Genomic DNA, 26,256 nt, shown 5'->3' with positions numbered 1-26,256 from the left:
AGACTTTTTAGGTTGTTATTTAGACACACTACAATTTAATATAAATTTTCATTTAGTGTTTTTGACTTGCTTTTGCATGCCGTCCTGGAAGATTTGCTGAAAGGGGCAGTGTATAAAAATATCAGATGAATAAATAAGTTTGATTTGTGTCTGTAGCAAGTCACTGACACAGCCTCTGTGGATGCAGAGAGCTCTTTCCCACCATCCGGAACTTTAGTGGAATTAAATTGGAGCCATGCAAACCCTCCCCACTCGCCTGCAATCTTTTCTTTTGGTCCCAGCCCCTCCCCCTGCTGCCAGCTGTTTAAGCTGATCTGTAAAGAATGCTCTTTTCTCTGGCTTCTAGGCTTGGATTATACAGCTCTTTAACCAGCTCTCTCCAATCCAGCAAAAGTAGCATGGCGGTGCAGGGGTCGGGGGAGATCTGGCAAAGTCTGTTGCCCTATGGCAGTTGTTTCTTTTTCACTACCCCTCCCTTAAATATCATTCACATTATGGTGCTCCATATAAAGAGGCTAGGAAGTGGGTGTAAGCTACCTGTAATGGAGGTGCCCCATGACTGTGGGAATTAATATACAGATGACTTACTAGAAAAGATTATGGGACAGATTAAAAACAGGAAAAGAATCCTTTAGGAAACTGAGAGCCTTTTCTTACATACTGGACTCCATTTTAACTGTATGGAAATGCTAGAGAAGGCGGCCAGAATGTTTTCTAACTTCTCAGGAATTGTAGACATTGTCATTTGCTTTAAATTTATTTTGAATCTTGAGGAGAGGATATAAATGACACTGGCCATTTTTATTTATTTATTTTTTTCATGTCTTTTTATATGCTTTCCTATAATGAAAGATAGATTTTAGCTCAGTTGGTAGAGCATGAGACTCTAAATCTCAGGGTTGTGGGTTTGAGCTCTATGTTGGGCAGAAAGATTCCTGCATTGCAGGAGGGTGGGCTAGGGGACCCTCGGGGTCCCTAGAACTCTACAATTCTATGAGAAGAAGGCTACCTCAAGACAAAGATGGCTTAGTAAAACAGACCAGGGGGAAACCCCAGTTTCAGTGCATGAGGAATACAATCTTCTCAATAACTTCATAATAGGAAAAGAAATAATGGGTCTGCATGGGTAGGTAAGCTATGCAGGAAAAGTGGGGGAAATCGATTCTCACCTGATTTTAAACTTTCCTCCCTGCTCCCCTGGGGGCAATTTTTACTTACCACAGGTGAGTGGCTTTATCTACATTTCTATCTGGATTTCAGTCTTGGCACCTCCTTCCTTACTCCCCTCTTTTGGGTTACAAATAAAACCTGAAACAATAATTAAAATTGCAATTCAAAATAGAAACAATGCTAGTTTATGCAGCACTGAAACAAGTGTATTTTTTTCAACTTGCTGGAATGCAATTAGCAAGGGAGGTAGGCTTCCCTCACTTGAGAAGACCTTTATGAGCTATTTCCCCCCTCTTTTTTTAATGGCATCTTTTTAACTTGAGCCACATTTGGTTTTTAGATCGGCTGTTGTAAAAATCCTGCTCCTGCTATCTGGCTACCCACCTCAAAGTGGGGTTGATTGTTACAGTCAAGGACAATGTGGGAAGCAACCTATTACTTATGGTGGGCTATTCACGCATGTGGAATAGATGAGGAGAAAACCTTAGTTTGTTTACAATGTGCTTTTTAATTTTTTTATTGCTCCACATATATACAGTAATGTTGTAATTCTTACAACACCCCTGAAAAGTGACCCTCCATTCTGATTCAGAGCTTGCATGGCCTCTACTGATCCAGATGTTGCAGAGCTGAGTATTATCAGCCAGGTGTTCACACCTCACCCCAGAGTTCCTGATGACCACTTCCAAAGGCTTCATGTAGATTTGGGACAAGATGCCACCCTGTGGCACCCCGGGGGGCGGGGAGGGGGCGGGGAGACAATCACTCAGTGGTAATACCTGAAACCAACCCTGGATATAGAATCTGAAGCACCATAGAACAGTGCCTCCAGTACCCATCCCACTAAGTCGACTCAGAAGGATAATATGGTCAATGACAGCAAAAGCTGCTTGGAGAGCATGTTAAGAATAACCAGTTTGCACTTTCCCTGTTCTCCTCTCCATAAAAGTAATCCATCAGTGCAGTGGATTTTGTCCCAGTGAACCTTTCCACAGCCTTTGATTCCCCCCCCCCCTCACCTGCTTGTTTTTCTCCCCTTTGAAAAAATACTCTGCTATTACTTCCCCTCCTTCGCACAATTGTTTTTCTGTGGCCCTCCCGGCCCTGCTAAACTTCTCCTGCATCCTGTTTTACCGCTGCAATATCAACTCTCTCCTTCTCATGATATTTCCCAGCTGCGTCTTCGTCTCGCTGAATTACTTGTGTCAAGGTATGTTAAGTTTCTGGAAGCAAGCCAGTTTCCCCTCCCTCCCCCTCTCGTGTGTGTGTGCGGGGGGGGGCGGGTTGGAGTGCAGAGGGGAAATAACTGTTATGGGGTTTCAGGTTTTCCTGTGTGTAGCTTTCTGTATGTTCCCCAGATATCTCACAGCACATCTGAGTTAGATGTGTGCTGCCAAACAGCAGGAAGCTTTCTCTAAAATGCCAACAAATCTCTCCCCTCTCCATCCACCCTGCACCTCCCTCCCTCCTCCCTCCCGCTAGTCTGGGAGGGAGGAAGAGGCGGGGCTAGTGCCATACACAGGGAAGTAACCTTTCAGTTCCCTTGCAAGGAGTAGGACAAACAGGAATTGCTGGCCCATGAGAAGTGGCAGCTAGCCTGTCTAACAGCTCCCCATGACGGCTGCGATATGGAAGAGAATTAATGGGCTAGTGAGTACCGGGCAGGAGGGGGAGGGAGCTGAGCAGCCAACCACAATCCCGGTGTTCTGGGTGGGGTGTGTGTGTATGTGTGGCATCTTAAGCTGCGCTTGTCACTCTCATAACTACTCTTGAGAGCCTTTGGGGGAAAGCAGGGAGGTGCCTTGGGAGCCTGCAGCCTCTGTTCATTGGGGGGGGGGGGAGCACAGTTGATGATGGTGATGATTACCCAGGCTTGATGGAGAGACAGTCTTTGTGGTTCTGTTTCTCTTCCTCTCTCTCTTTAAATTGTTGTTTAAATCATGTGAACTCCTGTTCGGTTGGAACTCTTTACCTTCCCATAAGTGATATTTGAAGCTTTTACTTGAAAGCCCAGTAAAAACAGAGTCATCTTTTTCTCCCTCTCTTGCGTTTATTTTTTTGGATCGGCTATTTGCACTTGGAGGCAGGTTTTCTGCTGGGAAAGTCATTTGTTTAAGCACGGTTATGCAGCCCTTTGAGGAGTAGTGAACATGTATCCAACTTGGCTTTGTTTTCTTTCTTTTCCCGTTCAAGAAAACATGCCAATTTTACAGTGCTTTATTCAGAACCTGAAATTTGGAGTGTGACTTGCAAGTTTTGAAACACTAGTGAATATTCCCGTGGCAAAAGAGGGGTGTAAACAAGTGGACAGGGACCATAGTGGTGTTTGGAGGGGTGGGGGCACACCTGCATGTCATAAATGGTGGGGACAGGTAGCAATGGGCACAGAAACACTGCTTCTGAACATTTCGGGGGGGGGGTTGGGGGCTGGGGTTGACACTCTTTGTTTTCAGGTACCTCTGCAACATTGAGGACTATAAACTTGCTGCTTTTGTTTGTTTGCAAAAGCGTTAAAATTGACAATCAATTGAAATTGGGGGTCTCAGGAATCAATACTCCTGGGCAGAATTGTAGAATACAGACTTGTTGGGTGAAAAACTTGAATGAACCCTGGAATCTTGTACACAGATCTCTAAATCAAGAAGCTGGAGCCGTCTAATGTGTGTGTCTGGGCAGTCCTGCTATTAATGGTTCCTTTTATACCTCAGCTATTTTTATTGATGGCATGTGCACTACAGCCCGGCCAGCAAAACAGAGGTGCCTGGGGTTTATTTTGGTGTCACTGAATAATCTTCAAACATTTCATCGCCCATTTCCTCCTTGGCATAGTAGAAAACTTTGACGAGTGGGGGGAGCAGAAGTACTCTTGTTTAATTTTTTTTAAAAAAAGAATGTTCTGAGGTATCTCTGGACCACTGGTGATTCCTGAAATGGCTCCATTAGCTGGCAGGAGGTCTTGTTAGAAAGCTCCCAGCTTACTTGATTTCTTTTTTAAATTGTGTTCCTAGTCCTCAGGGTTTCAAGCACATATTTGTCTCAGAATGCCAAAAGGTCACAAATATGGAACCAAATGCAAAGGAAGCCCAAATTGCTACATTTTTAAAATGAGCACTTTTTAATTTACAAAACCGGTGTTGTTTGTCTTCAACATTACTGAGTAGTATGCCAGAATTCCCTGTTTAGAGATGGGAACTGAGGCTGAGAATATGTAACTTGAGCGTAGGTTTCCACGCAGAAGGTCCCCAGGAGCAGTCTCTAGATACGGTTGGGAAACACTCCCTGGAGAGCTGCTGCCAGTTAGTGTAGACAATACTGAGCTAGACAGACCAGTGGCCTGACTCTGTATAAGGCAGCTTTCTTGGTCTAACTCATTGGTTGCACCACACACTCTTGTTTGTGGATGTTTTGGCGCTTGCGATTTCTGATTCTATGGCAAAGTTTTTTAAAAAAATATTTAAGAGCTCAAATTCTTCCAAATTTTAGTGTACATCTTTAAGAGGAGAATATGTTCAGAGGGCTCGAACAATTTGCTTGTACAATTGCTGAATTGTAAATTCAGATGCTCTTAAATATTAGTGGGATCCCTGTCTTACCTTGTACGTGAGTGGCGAATACAGCACAACTCATTGGCCTGTGTATCATAAGCAAATTACCTTTTTATGTCTGGCTACCTGGTTGTTACTTTCGTTTCAGCGTTTAAGCCTTTGATTCAGGAACTCTTCATGACTTCCTGTCTGGTGTGTGATTTTCTTCATTTAAAAAAAAATACTTCGAAGTGTCACAAGGCCCCAGAAACTGCATGCTATCTGCCCATAAAGTTTAGAAATACTCATCAGGTACTTACTTATTTATGTTCCTTTATCATTTGCTATAGGGAACAACATATCCCATTGGCTCAGTGATGGAACATGTTTGCAGTGTTAGAAACTGAGATATGAAAGCTAGGAGCTAAATAGCACCTTAGACCTAGGTTATGGGCGCTACAACGGAATGTCTAGGAACACTTTTTTCCTTCTACTCTGCAGTTTTAATCTGATATCTTAGGCACAGTACTGTGCCCAGAGCTCAGAAACTGCGTGCGCTAATGAAATTCCCTGTCGCAAAATGCACTTAGAACAATGGGAATTTCAAACACTGCATGTTTGTCACATGCAAAAGATCCCAGTCCAATCTCCAGCATCTTTGGTAAGACTGGGAAATGGCTCTTGCCTTGAACCCTGGAGAGTCACTGCCAATCATTGTAAACTAGGCAGTGCTGAGCTAGATGGACCAATGAACTCTCTGTAAGGTACTTTCCTATGTTCCAGGTCATATTTTGATATTGATCTTGGATGTGTTATAGCCGTGTACTGCTGTTTGCCATCCCCATGTTAAATGTGGTTGAAAGTGGCAGTATTCATGCGAACGTGAGAAGAGCCTGCTCAAATATGGCCAGTGGCCCATCTGGTCCAGCATCCTGTTCCCACAGTGGCCAACCAGATGCCTATGGGAAACCCGCAAGCAGGATCCGAGCACGAAAGCACTCTCCCCTCCTGCTGTTTCCAGCAACTGCCTCCAACCATGGAAGCAGAGCAATAGTCATCATGGCTAGTAGCCATCAGTAGCCTTCTGCATGATACTGTGCATCCTCAGTGAGAAAATCAGGAATAGATGGTCAACTTCTTTGAAAGACAGCATGTCCACCATTGCAGGAGTCCAGCAGCAGTGGCTGCATTCTCATGTAACCATGGCTTGGTGGTGCTACATGGATGAGCTCAAGCAAAGCATTGGGCTTGTGTGTTGCCTCCTTCAGGAGGAGGATTTCTGCTGAGTTTTGTTTTTCTTTTTATTGGTGTCATGTAAAGACTATTGGTGTCATGTTTGGTTCCAAGGTTTAAAGCAGGGGTCAGCAAGGTTTATCTTGCCTGGGCTGGTTCGGTTCCACGGAGATCCCTCCTTGGTTGGATCGCTTCTGCCCGCAATTTTCGGTGTCTGTGCGTACACAGATGCAATTTTCGGTGTCTGCATCTGTGCAGATGTGATTTTCAGTGCTGCATAAGCGAGTCCCCGCGCTGTGCCGGTTTAGCACAGTGTGCGAGCTGGCAACTGAGTTCAGAGGTGGCTTGTGGGCCGGTCAAACGACCTCCGCGGACTTCTTCTGACCCATGTGCCCTAGGTTGCTGACCCCTGGTTTAAAGCAAACACCAGTAAGATTTTTTTCTATAACAAGCCAACTTCAAACCATGGGTTATGAAGCTGGTTTGGGTTTTAAATTCCTGGGACAAAGATAAGGCCAAGCTTGAGGTTCTTTAAAAACTGAAAGGAAACTCAGCAGAAGTCTTCCAGTCATCTGAGAGGAGTACTCTGGGGCTATGCATTGCTTGTGTTAGTTGAGTCTCATCTACATAACCTTAAACCTTGGTCTAGGGTTGCATGCAAACGTGGGTTGTATTGGAGTTGGGTGTTCAGTCAAGGATTGTACAAGGAGGCCCCACATGAAGGGAGTGGAATGCCATAGAGCATGCCCCAGAATCTTCTGCTGCTCTGTGCAGAGGTGTGTGTTTCCAGATTGCCTAGTGCAGAAAAGGTAAGAATTTCTTGAAAACTGGTGGAATAGAGCTGTTCTCTCTCACGAATGCTTCACATCAGCTGCTGTGACGCTGTCATGCTTGACCGAGAAGGAAGGAGCCCATCTGTATACCCTTGAGGGCAAAGGAGTGGTGTGTTTGCGTGAGAGTTAAACTGAAGTTTGATCTGCCCATGCTCATCGCCCGTATAAGGTTGGGGGGGCTGGATATTTTTTTCCTCCTGGCAGCCTTCCAGGGAGCAGTTTGAAATGGAGTTGAAGAGGACAATATGGCTGAGCCTAGAAGGAAGGACGTGTGTGACCATTTGGGATGGAAAGGACAGTTGATGGCACATAGGGTGAAGTGGAAACAGTAGCTGTGAGAGAGGGGAAGCAATGAGCTGTGCAGACTACTGAAGGCAGAGACTAGGGTTGGAAGCTTTCCAGGCTCATGGTTGCCTGGGCATCTAAAAGAAATTGTTGCTGGCACTTAAGAATTTGAAATATTCATGTGGGGCTGACAATGTTTTCTCCATAACCACAAGCGCCAGGGATGTCCTCCTTAAAAGAGAGTCGAATGGCATTAGCTTTTATTTTATTTTTAGTGGAGAAATCATGAGTGGGTTAATTCTGAAGCCTCTTGAGTTCTCTCTATTGCTTGGCTAGCATTCTTTACTACCGACCACATTATCTCCAGTGACATGTTTTGCTTCTCAACAACTTTTGCTGCTGCTGTTAGCAGGGACTCGAAGGTCACAGGCTCACGCTGACCAGGAGAGCTCTGCGGCAGTGTCATATTCTGTGATGACCATGACGTGGTGGTGAAAATATGGGCATTTCATATAAGATGGAGTTTAAGGAAGGGTCATGGCTCATTTTACATCACCTACCCAGATGCCTCCCAAGTGAGGTTTTTTTTGGGACCCCTTTGCCTTGTAAACAAGTTGCCCCAGAGCATGCTCACTCTGGCTCATGAGTGGCTCTTATCTTTAAGTAGAGTACTGGTGTCAGACTTTGAGATACTGCAAATCTTTTGGCCAGTTAAAGGCGTCCTGGCGGAAGGCTGGAGATTGTTGCCGAAATGTGACTGAATAGCACAGATGACTTTGGGGCTGTGGACAGTGTAGATGAGAGGCCTTATCTGCTGAAGTTAGTGAATGCATATTTGATATAACTTTTAATAATATGTGTATGTGTGTTGCTGTAGTGGGTTGTGTGTGAATACCTTTTTTGAAAAAGCATCACATATTGATGAAACCTGTTTCTCATCCCATTGGTGGGACTGAGAGCTAGCAGCTTCCCAAGCTGCCTAATTTATTTATGTCAGAGAATGGATTTGAACACAGGATGCTCTGGCTTAGATTCTTAGATGCTGCCCTGTGCTGGTAGCAAAAAGCAGTGCTACCAGTTGAAAACCTCAGTGGTACACAGCCTGTCTCATTTCCTTGTGTCTCATTGGTACTAATTACTGTGCAGGCACCTTCTAGCAGAGCACCTTGTTGCTCCTGTTCTGTGCAGCATGGAAAAGCACTTGTCTTGTGTCCCAGATACCATGGTGTGTGTGTTTGTGTCCATGTCCGGATGGCAGATGGGGCAGTTGTGGTTCCATGCCTTGGAGCGTTAATGGGGAATAATGAGGCTGCTTTTCCTGAGAGCTATAAACAACTGGAAGCCACTGAATCTATTCTCTGGCACACCCTGCTGCGTGACTCTCTCTTTTGGACTTGGATTTATTTTTTATTTTTATTTTTTTGGCCTGCTTCCTAATTGTGCTTGGCTCTGTGGAGAGTCCCTGGAATTGCAGCATAAACCCTGCTTGGCTTGGCTTCACTGAGATGGTGAGCAGAGATACTTTTGGAGCATCCCAAGGTATGTGGTGTCTGCAGTGCACCAAATATGTTTCTGTCTGCAAGATGCATTATCATGAAACTGCTAGGAGGCACAGCTGGGTAAGGCTGGGCATGTGCTCCAAGGTTAGCTCAGACTTAATGAAACTGTGGTCCATCTAGTCTAGCATTGTCTGCTTTGACTGGCAGCAGCTGTACAACATATCAGGTGGGGGGGGGTCTTCTTCGTTACCTGCTACCCGACCCATTTCAGTGGAGTTGCTAGAGAGTGACCCTGTGTCCATACATGCTAGAAGTCATGTGCCACTGAGCCATGGTGTTATGGAAGTTACTAGGAATTTCCAAGAGCAACTATTTTAGGGTTCTATCCTTTGCTCTGGTACTCAAGAGCTGAAGGTGCTAAAAACCCAGAGTTTAGTAGGCAGATGATGCCTGCCTTAAGAGAGAGACAGAGAGACTCTGACTCCTAACAGTTTTGTAACTGCACTTGTACTTCAAGTCTTTTTCTGGAGAATTCCACCATCCATTTTTAAAGATGCACGTTAATCATTGTCATTGCAACAGAGAAGGTGAAATCAGCCATTTGAGAGGAACTGGAAAGAGGTTCTCTTTGGGCATCATGAGGGTGGTTGCCCTTCACAGACAGTCATTGCTCCCCTTTGATTTCAGGGCCCAGTTCTTCTGCCAGTACTTTTTCCTTCTAAGTGCACTGTTGAGCACTTAGAGAGAACAGCTTAACCCAGCTTTGGAGTGATAGTCTCACTTGAGCTGTCTTCTGTCTAACCAGCTGAATTTGATTTTCATCAGGTCAGTTAGTACAATTTCATTGTTGATCTCAATATTGTCTCACTGGTAATCATTTGGAACCTAGATTATTGGATTGCTGGGTTCCTTTCTGGGCTACAAGGGTGTCTGCTTGAATTTCACCGTGTGTCTGCCTTGCTTTCATGCTGTTTGGTTGTGCCATTCTGCAACATTTAATTTTTAGCTCAATAGCGTCTCCTGATTGTCCCACATTCAAAAAACAAGGGCACATTGAGAGGCAAAGTTGGTGGGTCACAGCTATGACTGTAGAACCTTCTCCTTCTACAAGCCTGCCTATAAATACTTTCCAGAACAGCTATGCGGCTTTCTTATTTGGGCTGGCATTAAACAGTCAGCAGTAAGCAGGTATGGACTAAGTTTAATGAGGTGGTCTGTATAGTCTGACTCTTTTTATTACTGTTGTAACTTGCCCCAGCCCTTGGGAAATTGTAAGATGGAATTTGGAACAGAATAAATAAACACTCACAAGCAAGTTCTGTTTAGGACAGGAGTGGGAAACTTGTGGCCCTTCAGATGTTTCTAGACTTCAGCTCCCGTCCGTCCCAGACAGCCAACTGTCGGGGATGATGGGACTTGTAGTCCAGCAAGATCTGGAAGGCCACAGGTTCCCTGTCCCTGCTTTGCAGGCACAAACGACTGACACACATGTATGGACAAGCACTCTACTGAAAATGTGTGGACTAATCACTTTTGCAGACCTGTTTGCAAGGCTAGTTACTTTTAGCAGCCCACAGCATCCATGGAGGTGCCAGAAAGAGAGAGAAAGTCAGATTTGCTGCTGTCTCTGTTTGCTGTGATCCAAGGGAGAACTGCAGAGCTGGCAAGCGGCCTGGTGTGCAGTTAATCTTGTGGCGCATACGAAGTTGTCCATGTCTCCCCCACCCCCCTCTTTCTTCTCAATTAATTTCTACAGTACTGGGGTCTTGCCAGCTTAAACGTAGAACCACTTAACCACAGAAGTAACAGTGTGCACAGCTATAAATATGATGGCTTGAACTGGTGCCTAGTTGGGCTCCCCCCCTGCCCCCAGCTTAGAAGCATTCATTCCTTTTGGCCTTGTGTGAAAACACCAGAGGTCTCTAGGCCTGTACCCAAACAAAGGGGTTGAGCCTTACGGGCATATTGCCATGCTACTGGTGATGGGGGAATAAAGTCACAACGCCAACAGTTTTTGGGTCAAAAAAAGGGCAGCAGGAGTGTCCTGAAGGACAGCAAAGCCTGGGAACAACTTACCCAAAAATATCAGGGGCCATCTGTAAAATTCCAACCAGAATGCTTTCAGGCATTTGTTATATAGCACACATCAAGTGCTCAGAGCACTTAATATGTTTCTCAGTGATTCTTTCAACACTAGAGCAGTTTTATTATTTGGGGTGGGCCTTAGCTCAGTGGTAGACTTACCTGCTTTAAACATTGGACATTTGGCACGCAGGTTCTCATACCTTCGGTAGGATTGGGGGCCAGCTTATGCAAAAGATCCTGGAGAGCCACTGCCAATTAGATCAGGCAATATTGGGATAGAATGAGCAACCAGTGATCTAACTTGATTTAATAAAGCTTCTCATGTACCAGTATATTGCATATATACCATATGTAATACAGTTGGAGGGCTGAGACTGAGACCATAGTTTTGAACATAATAACAAATTATGGTTTGGTGATATGAGAATGAACCTGAAAAGAGCCTCAGGCTCTCACCCTCCCTTCTCCCTTTGCCTGCTCTCATTCATTTCTGCTTAATCTTCTGCAAACCACAATTTGCTGTTGTGTTCAAACTGATAAACTCTGGTTTGTGCTTCTGTTGCAAACCAGGGTTTGAATCCTTACCTTCAGGGCAAACGCAAGCTGTAGTTTGCTGGTTTGGCTATAACAGCATACTCTGACGTAGCTGTAACTGGGAAGGAACTGTTTAAGCAATCCTGAGGCTCCTCCCAGGCTTGTTCTCATAGTAGCACCAAACTCGTTTGGCATTACCTCTAAATTGAGCCAATGATTCTGTGGACAAGTGAGGTTTTCACACAGGGACTTCCAGCCCCTTGCTCTAAACCACAATACAGTTTCTCAGGTGTGTGTTTGTTTGTGTTTGTTTGTTTTAGGAAACTCCCAGCTTGGATGTCCTGGTGTTGCTTTTGAGTTCAGTTACAGGCTTGAATCTTCCCATGTTGATGTGGAGATGCTACTGCCTTCTTTGAAGCTCTCTCTCCCTCTGTGGGGGGGGGGGTTGGTAATTGTGCACAAAGGAGTGGAAGAGGGCTTTGCACAAATAGGGAGTTGCCACTCTGGTGGGGAGTGGTGGGGAGGATATCTTTGCTGCTTATCCTCTGGCAGCAGAGCCCTGGGCGAGGAGGTACTGATTATGCAGGGTGAGTCAACAGAGATTCCAGACAGTTGTCTCTGCTTAACCTGCCCTCCCTGAGGTAACCTGTCCTTATGAATTCTGTATCCTGCAGCCAGATTTCACTCAGAGGTGTTATATTTTTATTTTAGAGGTTCCCTTCCCGACCCCTCTAGGAACTGACTAGCCTAAGAGTGGATGCCATCCTCAAAACATATGCCAAAAAAAAATCCTCATGTGTGCATGCGCATATGTGTGTGGATTGGGGTGTGTGTGTTGTCTGTTTTCGAACTACAACCTGTGCTCAGAAAAGTAGGTGCAAGTTAGCTGAAGGGGGATCAAGCTTTTTATTCGGCTGTGGTAGTTAGTACAGCAGAGTGTTTAAATGATGTTTAATCCACATTACCTGGCCTTGAATATGTTCCATGGTTGGGACATAGAAAATGAATGGGTGGAGATCAGGGAGTTGGAGCTGGATGACTCCAGAGAGGGTCCTAGAGAACTGGGGGAGAAGAGCTGGGACCCCATAAAGTGTTCCGCCCAGGGGAAGGCTCCAGTGGGCTGGAAGGTGAAGAGTTGGATCCTGGGGAGAGACCGAACACACTGTTCGAAGAGTGTTCTGCCCGCAAGACTCTGGATATCCCACGTCTAATGCCTCCTACAAAGGAGCTGCCTCCAGCCATTGAGGACATCCTCTTTTCTGGGAACGCATCTGAGAGTCTAATGCCAAGCTGGCTCTCAGTCTGCCCCCATCTCCAAGGACTGGCAGTGTCATTGCAAACAAGCTTTGCAAAGCCAGCCTACTGGAAGGAGAGCTTGTTTGATTCCTGCATTGCAGGTGGTTGGACTAGATGACCCTTGTGGTCCCTTCCAACTCTACAATTCTATGATTGCCTCGTGCCAAGACGTATATTTGCTTGTTAGAAAAATGTTTTGACTTGTGCTTAGTCAAGTATTCCAGTCTCTGATTTACCTGCTGAACTCATGCTTTGTAACCCGACTTCAGTTCATTACTCTGTCCTCAGCAGGAATAGTGTCAAGAGTTATCATTCTTTGCCCTGCCATGAGAGTCTGGGCATTTGCTTTATTTGGAGCATTAAAAAAAACCCCACAAATGTATCCCTCCTTTCATTATCCAAAGTGAATGTGAAGTGGCTTAAAATTCGTAGTGACATGATAAATAACAGTAATACAACAGCAATCGCACTAGAATGGATAACCTTCTTTTCAGTAGAGACCAAAAAACATGGCTGCAGTCTCAGGAACAGCAACCAGCAGCAATTGAATTCTTGGTAAGAAAGGAGAGCTTGCTACATGCTCTTTTTGCATGAGAGGGGTTGTTTGGCCAAACTTTTTCTGTAAGACAGGCCAATGTCAGGACTTGGATCAGTTGGTGCGACTACTGAGAAGGTCCCACACAGGTGAGTGCCTACTGACCTTTATTTGGTATTGACACCTTGGGTGTGGGATGGAGCACACAGAGGGACACACCCAGAACAAGGTGATCCTTAAGCTCCAGCTTAGTGGTAGAGCATCTGTTTTGCATATAGAAGGTCTCAGGTTCAATTCCCAGTGGCAAATCCAGGTAGGGACTGGGAAAGACTATCGGTATAAGGAACCTTCCTATGGCCAAAGCCGTGGGTTTTTGCAGAGGAATTTGCAAGCATGGGAGGTGGGCAGCCAGGGAATATGGGCAACAGCAATTCAAAGAGCAGAGTTTCTTTTGTGGTTCTGATTAACACCATGCTGATTTTTTTTAAAATCAGGCTGTTTCTTTATTGTTTCGGTGGTGGCATTATGGTCTTTATTTCAATGTATGTGGTGGTGGTTCAGTGTGTAGGCTGCTTCCGGCATGGATATATGTGGCTCAGAATGCGGCATATTAATAAAATAAAAAGAGCAAGGTGGTGATTTGGATTGTGTTCCCTGGCCCTGACTCTTGCTTGGACCTATTAATGAAAGAATAGCAGCATGTTCAGGGAGGTGAGGAGACAGGGAGGAATTCCCTTTCTTCTAAAGCAGGCATAGGCAAATTCTGCCCTCCTCCTGTTTTGGGACTACAACTCCCATCATCACTAGCTAACAGGACCAGTGGTCAGGGATGATGGGAATTGTAGTCTCAAAACATCTGGAGGGCCGAGTTTGCCTATACGTGTTCTAAAGGCAGCAAAGCTGGATAGAATCAAACTGCTCTCAGAAGCAAATCTTCCTGCTTCCCACCAAATCAGCCTTCCTTGTCATTTGTGTTGCTGGTGTGCTGACTTCCCTCCTCTCCACCCCTCACCGCCTCCTGTCTCTCTTCCTCATCAGGAGTGTATGGCTCTTCCCTCTGGGCTTCACATGAGCCATGTGGATGAAGGAGAAGTGCTCCACGCTCTCTGTGGGTGCTACAAAGAATTGCTGCTTAATGGGGGGGGGGGAGAGAATCCCAGTGGGAGGGGAAATGGAGCTTACCAGAGGAAGCTTATAGCTAACCACAGAAGTGGAAGGTTGTTTTGGAGGGGATGGGGGTGGAGAGAATAGAGAGGGAGAACATATGCCAAATGCTAGGATGAGTGCTGAATAAAAGTTCATATTCTTAGCTGCCTATTTTTAGCTTTTCTTCTCAGATGCAGATGGGGGCAGTTTGCGTCAATTTTTCCAGTACGGAAGGACCTCCATTTTCTGGACTTGGATTTACCTGCTTTTGGCCACATTAAGTTTATTCATTTCTCTTCCTCCAGCCATTTAAGGGAGTAGGTCGGATTTCATTTTGTTTTATTCCTTGCATTTTTTATCCTGCCTTTCTCTCCAAGGTGTTAATGGTGGCATAAATGGCCTTCCTTTTATCCTCCCAACAGCCCTGTGAATGAGGTTAAGTGCTTTTGCCCCACCTCTGCAAATATTCCCATCAGATCATTTTTTACTGTCTTGTAGGTTGTGCCTCTTGTCATTCAAGAGTTTATGGATTTGCTTCCATTTTGGAGAGATGCAACATGTTAGCACAGCCTTCCCCACCTCAGTGCCCTTCAGATGATTTTAGACTATGATTTCCATCATCCTTTTAAATATGTAAACTGCCCTGAGATGTATGGATGAAGGGTGGTATACAGATTTTAACAACAACAACAATCCCTGAACATTGGCTATGCTGGCTTCGGGTGATGGGCTATCCAAAATGGCTGGAGGGCACCTGGTTGGGAAAGGTTAAATTAGTGTTTCTTGGATACTCTTTACATGAATATTTTTCCAATATTAAGCATACGATTTGGAGAACATTTCCTGGGTCACCTTTTGTTGAACTGACACAAGCTCACTTTGATAATCTTTACCCATCACCATCTGACTTAGCTGTGAAGGTGAGGTTTGCTGATGATAAAGCTTCCTTCCACTCCCACAGTGAGTATCTTTGCTTGCCTGCTTTCCTATTTAAAACAGTAATTGGGGGCCATGGACAAAAAGGCAGGCAAAATAATGCACGTTTTAGCCATGTTGCTCCTTTTCCTTACCGGAAAGCATCTCAAATATACAAGACATCACAACTAGCTTAGAGAAACTAATGTGTGACTTGCTACAGTAGATGACAAAAAAGGGATCTTTTCAGTTGACTGGTATGCAGGAGCCTTTCCTGGGAATATTTTAGTGCTTTCGTAGTGCCCATTGAAGGTGGTGAGCAGAAGGAAGCCTTCAGCTTTGTCTCTCCAACCCTAAAGTGGCTTTGTTTTTTCTGTGTGGTCACTGCGCTCTCCTTTCTAGAATAGCCTTCCACAAGAACATGCTCACTTATTTAGGTTGAGAGAGTTGGCATCTGGGTGGTAGGCTTAGATACACTTTCAAATCTCAGGGCTGTTCTATGCCTCAGCTGAAGCACAGGTTACCCACATGCAGCACAGGCTGCAGAGACTGGTGCCATCCCAGCCTGCGTCTCCCATGCCATGCTAATACTTGCTCCCTGGCTCATATAAGAGAAATTGCCCATGTGAACGGAGAATGCAAGACTAGCCCACTGTAATGTGGGTGTCCAGGCTGTGGAATGCTCTGCTGTGTGGGAGATTCTGCCAGCCAACGCTCTCTATGGCCATAGGCACCAATGAAACCAAATTTAGTTGGACACATTGTTGCATTGGGTGTTCTTTCTGTTTATGGTTGTTGCTGCTGTTTTGTTTTCATGATGGCAGTTTTTTGTTTGATTATGATTTGCTAATCTTGAGGGATCCTGTTTTAGGACAGAAAGGTGGGACATAGTTGAATAAAATCACACCAAGGCTCTGAGCCCATGAAGGCTGAATGTGTAGAACACTTGGCTTCCTGAACCCGGGATCCTGGTTAGTTAAACCAGAATTCATAAGCCAGCAAGAAACCACAGTTTAAGGCTGTCTAGCAATCCTGGCAACAAACCAGGATCCTGGATTCAGCTTAATTGTGGCCTTTTGCTTTGATTTGGTGAAAAGCGGTGGCTCAGTGGTATGGCATCTGCTTTGGATACAGAAGGTCCCAGGTTCAGTTAGCAGTGGCATCTCTCGGTTGGGCTGGGAATGCTCCCTGTCTGAAATCCTTGAGAGTCATTGCCGGCCAGTGTAGACAATACCGAGCTAGATGGACCATGACTCAGTATAAGGCAGCTTCTTGTGTTCCCACTCGTGCCAGGGGAGGAGTGAAGCAGGAACAGAAGAGCATTGTGCATCAGTGCACTGCTTGTCCACAACAAACATTGATCAGCCAGCATCCCTGGCTTGTTGTGATATGTTAACCCAGCCATTGTCTCATGTCGTACTTGGCCAGTGGGGGACATACTTCTTTGAACAGGTCTTGTCTTCTTTCCCCCTCTCTCCATTTTTTAAAAATTAAATGATGTATATATTGATTTATTTTATTTGAAAGAAAAAAGTACATACCAAAAAAATCTCACGCAGCTGAGAAGCAGCAGATAAAGTACAAGTGTGTACACAAAGCATCACAGCATCTTATTCCTGTTCTATTATCACTGATATGCTGTCATACGACCATGAATGCAATATAACTTTAGACCTGATTTTAACTTTTAGCTGTTTTGTTAGTAACAACAAGAAAATCATATCAATTACTGTCACATTCTCAACCAGTTTCACTTTATCCTCTGCACTTCATAGTAAATACATGAATTTCAAATAAGTTAAGCTCTCATTGTTGAATTGGTAGAGCCTTAGCCTCCTTTAAGTGTTGAGCAATTAAGATTCTAGCCGCAGCAAGAAAATAACTTATATCTGGGTTCCCATTGGTAAAGTGGAAAAACTAATTTTCTTCTTTAAAGCATTGTCGGAAAGATAGAATAAGCAAGGAGATGTGTTTTCACTTAGGAAAGAAGGTGAATTGTGAAAGGAAACTGTACCAGTGGTTCTTACTGTTCTTACTGTTATAAGGCTCTTATAATAGCCAACTGGGAGAGAGAGGGTCTTCTCACCATTCAAAAGCAGTCCTTGTTGGGCTCCTGAGAAGCAGCCTGGTGAGCCAGCCTTTATGGAAGTGGCGGTAATGTAGACAAGTTGTTGGCCTTATAGGGTGAGACCTTGCTGGAATCTGCCAGCTTTTTGTCTCACCTGTAGTTCTGAAGTGGTACAGCCCAGAGACAGGTTGATTGTCTCTTCCCCACTCCCTGCAGAGTGGATTCATACCAAAAATGGATAGTATTCTTGGTTGACCTCTGTAACTTGCAACACTCCCAAGCTGAATGCAGCCCACCAGGAGCTTGATAACACCTCTTTTAGCTGCCTGCCAAGCTCTACAAGCACAAAGCACTGTCAAGCACACAGACGTGGCTGCATTCAGTTTGATAAGTCATAGTTGTATAAGCCTGGCTTAAGGATTCCTCTTCTTTCTTTGCAGACATCCACCCCCCTCTCAGATCCCCTGCTCATGTTGCTTAATATTTAAGTTGCTCACAGACAGGGATCTAAGTATTCTGCCTTGGAAAATCCCAAATGATGTAGCATGGAATCCCCTGTGATTCAAACACAGTCCTTTATTAAGCAAAATAGGGAACTGATGCTGCTGTTCTTAAACTGATGACGTGGAGCGTTTACCCAGAGGGTTTTAGGCCCCTTTGGAACCTTTCCATATTAGGCAGTGAGGGGGGGAAGGGAGAGGGTGTCAAAGAGTTCAGTAGCTAGTCTTTAGAACAGGCATAGGCAAACTCCGGCCCTCCAGATGTTTGGGACTACAATTCCCATCATCCCTGATAACTGGTCCTGTTAGCTAGGGATGATGGGAATTGAAGCCCCAATCATCTGGAGGGCCAGAGTTTGCCTGTGCCTGCTTTAGAACATAGGATAGGCAACAGGCTGCCTTGCACAGAGTCAGAACATCGGTCCATCTAGCTCAGTGTTGCCTCACTCTCCATGATTTCAGGCAAGAGTCTTTTCCAAGCCTACCTGGAGATGCCGGGGATTGAACCTGGGTAAAGGTAAAGGACCCCTGGACTGTTAAGTCAAGTCAAAGATGACTATGGCATTGCGGCAGTCACCATTTGCTTGCAAGGCATAGGCTCTGCCACTGAGCTATTGCCCTTCTGCTAGTTTATGGGGCTGGAAGATGGAGCATAGTGATTTCACACAGTGCTCATAGTCTCCTGCCATTTGAGGCAATGTTGACTTACCAGAGCAATCCACTTAGTTACTTCTGAAGTGATTATTCAGGGGATACAACACTGCCTATACTATTTACATGCATAATACACAGGTTGCTTTCCAGCAAGAATATCAGGTTGAGTGGATTTATCGTTGGCATTGCAAATTTTGTCCTCCATGTTCCATACCAGCCCTTACTGACTACTCTCTACATCAGGGTGGCACAGCTTTTCATAGCAAGTGGGCTGCAAGAATACTTTGACAGGAAACCCACAGGAGGTGTGAGGCTCTGGCATGGTCCTAGAGCCCTCCTACCTCCTTCCCAAAGCTGGGAAAGTGCTAACTAGGTTTTGGGAAGGAGGCAGGATGTCATGGGCTGGCTGGATGCAGGGGAGTGATGGGAGGCATCAATTGGGGACCCCCAAGGGAAGAAGGCTCAGAGCCAGGGAATTGGTGGTGGGACGAAGATGAGTGAACACAGGGAGAAGAGTTTCAAAGACTTGCAGCCAACTAAGCCTTTCTCAGAGTAGGCCCAATGAAGTTAGTCATAGCCATTAATATCAGTTGGTCTACTCTGAGTAGGACTAGCATGGAATGCAACCCAAAGAGTCTGATGGAAGGTGATATCTGAGTCCCAATGTCTGTGGTTGCCCTGTTGTCCACTGTTGCTTGATCCTAGTGCATGATTATCTTGAACCACTGGTATTTTCTGCCTCAGATCAGCTGAAGCCACCTTTTGTTTTTATAATTGTAGGATTAGGAAAGAGTACTAGTCCCTGTGAGTCATGGGGATGTTGCAAGTTGCTATCCTCCTTGAGAAATTATAGTGAAAAATCTAACTTGTAGCTACTGCCTGTTTGTGGTTTAGTTCAGATGCTCTTCCAAACGATTGTGAGCGCTGTGGGGCTCAGTTGCTCCTTCCTTCCCTCTTGTGTAGTTTCACTTTCTTTTTCCTGTTTAATGAGAACCTGATGTCCAAATCAGCAGTTAATGTTGCCCCTCTCCCCAACCTGAATCAGAAACTAGGGTTTGAAATGGGCTTCTGATTCCACTTCGGAAGGCAAGCGTTAGCCATGGGTGGTTGATTTGGACGTCACAACAAGGTAGACTTTAGCACTAGTCAGAAATTAGAGAGGGAAGCCATTTGAGAGAAAGAGGGAACTTGGTAGTCAGTGGGTTGTTTGCCATCTTCTAGCCACAGTTGGGAGGTTTTTCTGAATTTAGCTTGTGTTTGATTTACAGGAAGGTTTTGAGGCAAAACACAGGCATTATCTGAAAACCCAGTTCAATATTTATGGAACTAGGTGGATTTGGCAGAGATCTGTTCTGTAACATCCCATTAAGCTCACTGGGTGATTTTGAGCCATGGTCATTGTGAGACTAAGAATAGGGGAGGATCCATATAGGGGAAGAAGAAGCCACCTTCAACTCTTTGGAGGAAAGGCAGAATATAAATGTAATGAATTAACATCAGCTTCTAGTAGCAGGAATACTAGCTTTCTGAACAACTAAGCTTACAGCAAGAATTTTGAAATAGTTTTTAATTAGAGTTAAGTTGCTTTGTGCATCACACCAGAATTTAAGCAATGACAAGCAAATGTCTCCTTTTTTAAATACAGGAAGAGATTTGTCACATACTGCATTCTGTTTCATAGTCACACAATTGGGGCGTGTACATCAGTATTTTTTAATCTGCCCACTTCATTCCAACTTAAAGTTGTGCTGTGCTTTACACGAGTCAGTTTCTTTAACTTCTTCCTCCACCAGCGCCTGATGATCACCAAATGATTGCCTTCATCTTGTAAAGGGAAACTGGCTCTCCCAAGAAAGCTGGCAGCTTCGGCTGGGGCTTTTGCCCTAGGGTTCGCAATTGGGAAAGGCTGAGAATAGTCATAGGCTCACTTCCTGTGACAAGAGGAAAGCAGCACTAGCCAGAATCAGAGTGCCTGCTGGTTTGTGACTTGATGAAATCACCATCCTAATGCAACTCTTGCAAGTGCCGTGCTCTAACCCCTGCGGGACCCAAGTTCCAATTTGGTGCTAGCAGCAGCACTGTGTTAAATGTGCAAGCAGAAGAAGTCCGGTCTTCAGCTGCCACCCTGGATATGTGTGCACTCGCATGATCTCGTTAGTAGTTTTAAACTTGTTTAATGATGGCCTTCTCTAGTGCACAGGGCTTTGTTGTCAACAGGCTAGACCTGGGGTGGGGGACCTCAGGTCTTGGGGCCAAATGAGACCCTCCAGACTTCACTGTCTAGCCCTTGGAACTCTTTCCAGGCCATCCTCTGGATTGAGGATTCAGGGGGTGGGTGGGTGTGTAAAAACCAGCCTACTGTACAATGCTAAAATTCACATATATTGCCGCACCCACTTCCACCCCTAGCCCTGCTCAACATTGGCATGTGGCCCTTGGATGGTTGCCCAGAGGGGAATATGACTCCCGGGCTGCAAAAGGTTCCTCACTTCCGGGCCAGATTAATAAACTGGCACATGTAAGGGCAGCCATCTGGACTTTCTGTATAAGGAAGTGATTTGTTTTATTGTTGACTTTTAAGTTAATCTGTTGCTGAAATTTAGGCTGATTTTAAAAATGGAACTGCAAAGGTAGCTGAGCTACAAGTGCTTGTCCTCACCCTACCCCATCTCCTGTTGGCCTGTTATGAATAGGATAGGTGGCAGCCTTTGCTGAGAAGCAGCGTTTGTGTCAATTCACAACAGCACCACCACGGCAATTTATGTTTCCAGTAGCCTCCTGAATCCTCCTCCAGACTGCAAGGAGGCAGTCGCCAGGTGCCTGTTCAGTTTGAGCTTGGCATTAAATTGGAGCCATAAAGCTAAAAGGAGCCTTGAGTGACAAGCAGGCCTCACTTCCTGTTCCTGTTTGAAAGCTGCCATTTGGGAAGCAGGTTCATTCTACCATCTTATCTCTGTAACTCCAGGGCTGGCTGTTTGACATTAGTTGCCTTTCAGATGGCCATGTGCAGTAGGAAATGAGAAATTTGGATCAAAATGTATTGGGACTCTCGTTTGGAGCTCCTTTGTGACCATGTTGCTCAAGCACAGTGCCAGTTGTCCTTGGTGATATTGGGTGTGTGTGTGTGTGTCTGTCTGTCTGTCTGTCTGTGCCTGTGTCAGACAGACTCTTGTGGCCTGGCCTTGTGCCAGCTAGAACCTAGATTGATAAGTACTGGAGAATATCTTAAAAAGAAGATACAGTCTAATCTTCCACAGGCTAGCTTGTTATCCCAGATTTATAGAAGCTTGCAAAGGTGTATTGATGCACCTATTGGCAGTAGAGGGAGCTAGCTTCTAAGCAGAAAGGAGAAGAAAAAAAAACTTGAAGATTAGTATGGTTCATTGGCTAATGCTCAATTCCAGCTCTGCCTCACCCAGTGGGTTTGGGGATGTTAGTCTCACAGCTACCTTTCTTCACGTGGGAAACTTAGGTGACTTACTAATATGGTGTCTGTAAGCTCCTGCCAACCTAGCAGTTCGAAAGCACGTCAAAGTGCAAGTAGATAAATAGGTACCGCTCCGGCGGGAAGGTAAACGGCATTTCCGTGTGCTGCTCTGGTTCGCCAGAAGCGGCTTAGTCATGCTGGCCACCTGACCCGGAAGCTCCCTCGGCCAAGAAAGCAAGATGAGCGCCGCCACCCCAGAGTTGGTCACGACTGGACCTAATGGTCAGGGGTCTCTTTACCTTTACCTTTAAGGATGATGGAAAGTTCATGTGATATATTCCTAGTCCAAGTTCCAGCTTTGAGGGCTTGCTTTGAGGGAGATGGCAAAGCTAGATTAGTATTCTTACAAGTCCTGCTCAGTACTGCCCCCTTTGCAAGTCTAGATTTCTACCTGGCACATCATTGTTTTGTTAAGAACTCTGAACTTGTTCCTTTTAATAAAAATATTGTTATTTTAGCTTCATAATGAAGTGTTGAATTTTCCTTTTTTAAACAATTAAAACTGGACTTAAGAACCTAGCAGGGATGACTTTGGTGCACAAACAGAAGCTCCCAATGGAATGTAATATAAAAGCCCAAGAGATCAAGAAAGCATTTGCCTGGCACCCCCAAAACTCTTGTTCTTAGGCACAAGGGGAGCCTCTTTGAGGGGGGCATTTCCCAAGCAGAGTCCCAACACTGAAAAGGCCCTCTCCCAAGTAACTATTCTCAAGTTCTGGGCAGATATGTATTAGGAGAATTGTGTGCTTTTGAGGGTTAACATGGCCAAAATGAAATGTAGATTCCTCTGCTTCAGTTATATGGACTTTGGCTAGCATGCAGTTGTTGTTGGTGGTGATCATGATGAAGATGATGGTGCATTTGATTTACTGTGTTAGATTTTTTGATCGGAAGTTTCTCAGGGCCGGGACTGGTTTGCCCTTGTGCTTTTCTTTTTTTTTAAGTGCCATCAAAGTAATGTGCTTGAGCATATTTGATTCCATGTCAGTTGTGTTATTTTATTTACTTACTTTATTTTTCGGATTTCTGACCTGCCCTTCCTCCCAAAGGAGCATAGAGCAGCAAACCTTTTGTGTTTTTGAATTTAAAAGCACAAATACAGTCATACCTGGGGTTGAAGTAGCTTCAGGATGAATATTTTCGGGTTGCACTCTGCAGCGACCCAGAAGTAATGGAGCGCGTTACTTCCGGGTTTCGCCGCATGCGCAGACGCTCAAAATGACGTCATGCGCGGAAGCGGCGAATCGTGACCCGTGGACGAGGGTTACGTTCGCTTCAGGATGCGAACGGTGTTCCGGAACAGATCCTGTTCGCATCCTGAGGTACCACTGTAACATTAATAACCACGTAAAACATTTTAGAACATCAAAACACATTTAAAAATGATCACACACCCTCACAGTTGCTTATTTCAAGGTTGTCATGGCCAGTATTTTTTCAGTCATCAAATGCCTGGCTTAGCAGGAATATTTGTACGTTTTCCTGAAAGTCAGTGAGGGAGATGAACTTGTCTCAAGTCAACACCAACCAGAGGCAGCACCACCAACATGGCCTCCCATGCTGATCTTTGGGTCCTATTAGTAGTGGGGGATCTTCAAATACTTGATCCCAAGCCATTTAGGACATTGTATGCTAGTACTAGGTGGGACGCGGATGGCGCTGTGGGTAAAACCTCAGCGCCTAGGACTTGCCGATCGCATGGTCAGCGGTTCGAATCCCTGCGGCCGGGTGCGCTCCCGTCATTCGGTCCCAGCGCCTACCAACCTAGCAGTTCGAAAGCACCCCGGGTGCAAGTAGATAAATAGGGACCGCTTACCAGCGGGAAGGTAAACGGCATTCCGTGTGCTGCGCTGGCTCGCCAGATGCAGCTTGTCATGCTGGCCACGTGACCCGGAAGTGTCTGCGGACAGCGCTGGCTCCCAGCCTGTAGAGTGAGATGAGCGCACAACCCTAGAGTCTGGCAAGACTGGCCCGTACGGGCAGGGGTACCTTTACCTTTACCTTTTTATGCTAGTACTAACACCTCAAATTGGACTCAGTAGCTCACTGGCAGCTGCTGGAGAGCTCTCCTGAGGGTAGTGCATGGTCCCACCCGGCTGCCCCACTTGCCAACCTAGTAGCCACTTTTTGCACTAGCTGCAGTTTCTGGGTTGTCTTCAAGGGCAGCTCCACATAGAGCACATTGCAGTAGTCCTAAGTGGGAGCTCACTAGAGTCTGGGCAGTTGAGATCAGGCTGTCCAAGTAGTAGGCAGTTCAGCCCAACCTGGGCATAAACACTCCTGGCCAAAGAATTCAGTTGAGACTTCATTGAGAAGTTGGAATCCAGGCATACTCGCAGACTAGGAACCTGTTCCTTCAGGGGGAGTGCAACCCTTCCAGAACAGGTTCTACATCTAATTCCTGGGCATGGGAACCACTCATCCACAGAAACTCCATCTTATCAGAATTCAACCTCAGTTTGTTGGCCCCCATCCAACCTTTTACTGCTTCCAGACACCAGTCTACTTTCTTCACAGCCTCTCTTGATTCAGATGGAATGGAGAGTTTCCAAACAGTTTGGGGTGGCTTCCATGGTTCTCCGCCTCCTTCATCCAGTGCACAGTTAAACTATAGCATTTGCTCCCACAAGATATAGTGATGGTCACCAACTTTGATGGCTTTAAAAGGGGGTTAGACAGATTTGTGGAGGATAAGACTATGTTCTTTTTACACTAATGGTTCCTGCTTGTGGATGGGCACCTGTTTGACTACAGTGAGAATAGGATGCTGGACAAGATAGGCCACTGGCCTGATCCAGCAGTACTGTTCTTATGACCTTTTCAAGCAGGAAAGTGTTGCTGTGATTGTAAATGAAAAGTGAAATAAGTAACATGGCTTTCTTTGACTGGCGAGTATTTTTGTTAAATTATATTGCAAATTACTTGCCTGTATCAATAGAGATTTTGGTCATATATGCATTGATTTAAAGTTAATTCCGGAATGAGCATTAACGTAAACTGGCTGACCGCCCTATGTGGCTTCCTCCTCAAATGTTTTGGCTCTTGGCTTGGTGGATTTATACCAGGTGCGGGGAACCTGTGGCCCTCCAGATGTTGCTGAGCCACAACTTCTATCAGCCCCAGCAATACTGGAAGTTATCATTCAGCAACATCTGGAGGGCCACAGGTTCCCCACACCTGGTTTATAGTTTTTCTTAACCCCCACCCCTTTTACTCGTAAGGAGTGACTTCAAATGAAGCATAATCTTTTCCTAGGTGACCTCCTTCTGTCAGAGGTAAATAGCTCTATCTCCTTTTGTTAACTCTTCGGTGGGTGTTTATTCAGAACAAACATACTGCGGGGAGATGCAAATGTAACTGGAGTTGCTCTGCTGGGTAACCGGACTAACAAGTTCTGGCAGGAAACCGGAAGGGCTGTGCTAAGGGGTGGTGGTGGAACTTTCTCCATGGCTGCCTAGCTCAAAATGAAGTTGGGGGGGGGAGAAGGAAGTTCCTAGGGCGACAGGTTAGCAAAGTTGGTGAAGCAGCCTATCCACCACACAGCTTTCTAGGGGTGTGGGTGTACTTTTTAGCTGGTGGCCTGAGGAAGCATCCTTTATTCCACCCCGTATTTGCTTTTACCTTTCTGTGTTTTTTTCTCCTTCAAAGAACCTTTTGGCATTTAAGGAGATTTAGATAAACTTTAGAGGCTAGATTGAGCTCTCTTTTGGGAGCTGTTCAAATCCCTGCAGAGCCAGGAAGCTTTTCTGTGCAGCCTTGGTCCCAGTTACCTCCCCATTCTGCCTAATCCGCCTGACGAGTTTCATGGGGAGGTGAACTAGAGGGAGGACTCCCAAGTAGAATTGCACTGATATATTTTCATGCAGGGGTCCTTTAAAACAGGAGTGGGTAGCCTGTGGTTCCCCAGATATTGCTCCCATCTTTCCTGATCATTGGCCATACTGGCTGGCACTTACAGCAGTTCAGAGTCCAACAACATCTGGAGGGCTACAGGCTCTTCCCCATCCCCCGCCTTGAAGCATATCATAGGTTTTTATGCCCAGGGTCTGCTCTGTATGAGATAGATAGAAACATACACACCAAGAAAGACAGAATTCTGTCACTGTCTAAATTCTGGTTGCCACAGAATAAATGATGTCAGGAACCAGGCCCCCCAAATGAATTCCCCTGGTTTAAACTCTTTTTCTTTCTTTTTTAATGCTCTTGAAATACACTTTATGTAAAGCCTGGTCTGTGTTTTCCACAGAACATCTGCTTGGGGTTTTTTCCGGGGAGGATTCTGTGTGTACACATCATATCTGTATTTCCTCTGCCAGTATGCTGAGATGATAGTCTGAAGCTCCCAAGCTTAAAGGCTAAGTTTTCTTCCAGCGTACAGTTTCATTGCTTTGGAGCAGTAGATATGGATCAATATATTAATCAGTAATGACATGCATTGCTAGCTTCTTTGGGGCCAGAAGTGAGGTGGGTGACATGGTGGCCAGACTAAAAC

General features: G+C 45.3%; 1 protein-coding gene across 12 annotated transcripts in view; it reads left to right on the top strand.

The window, feature by feature from the left end:
- Positions 1-26,256, top strand: part of MARK2 (microtubule affinity regulating kinase 2) — a 111,035-nt gene that overhangs the window by 30,198 nt on the left and 54,581 nt on the right. For 4 of the 12 annotated variants that reach the window (XM_083591768.1, XM_083591766.1, XM_083591763.1 and 1 more), the window contains exon 1: positions 2,656-2,820. The exons of the other annotated variants lie outside the window; for them this stretch is intronic. In XM_083591768.1, the coding sequence (XP_083447894.1) occupies positions 2,785-2,820 (36 nt within the window). In that variant the 5' untranslated portion in view covers positions 2,656-2,784. Of the gene's footprint in view, positions 1-2,655; positions 2,821-26,256 lie in introns of those variants that run through there. 12 annotated transcript variants of the gene reach the window in all.

This window comes from Podarcis filfolensis, assembly GCF_964270895.1.
Source record: "Podarcis filfolensis genome assembly, chromosome: 16".
In the NCBI taxonomy this organism is placed as follows: domain Eukaryota; kingdom Metazoa; phylum Chordata; class Lepidosauria; order Squamata; family Lacertidae; genus Podarcis; species Podarcis filfolensis.
Note: the sequence above shows the minus strand (reverse complement) of the source record. Positions and strands in the feature narration are given on the sequence as shown.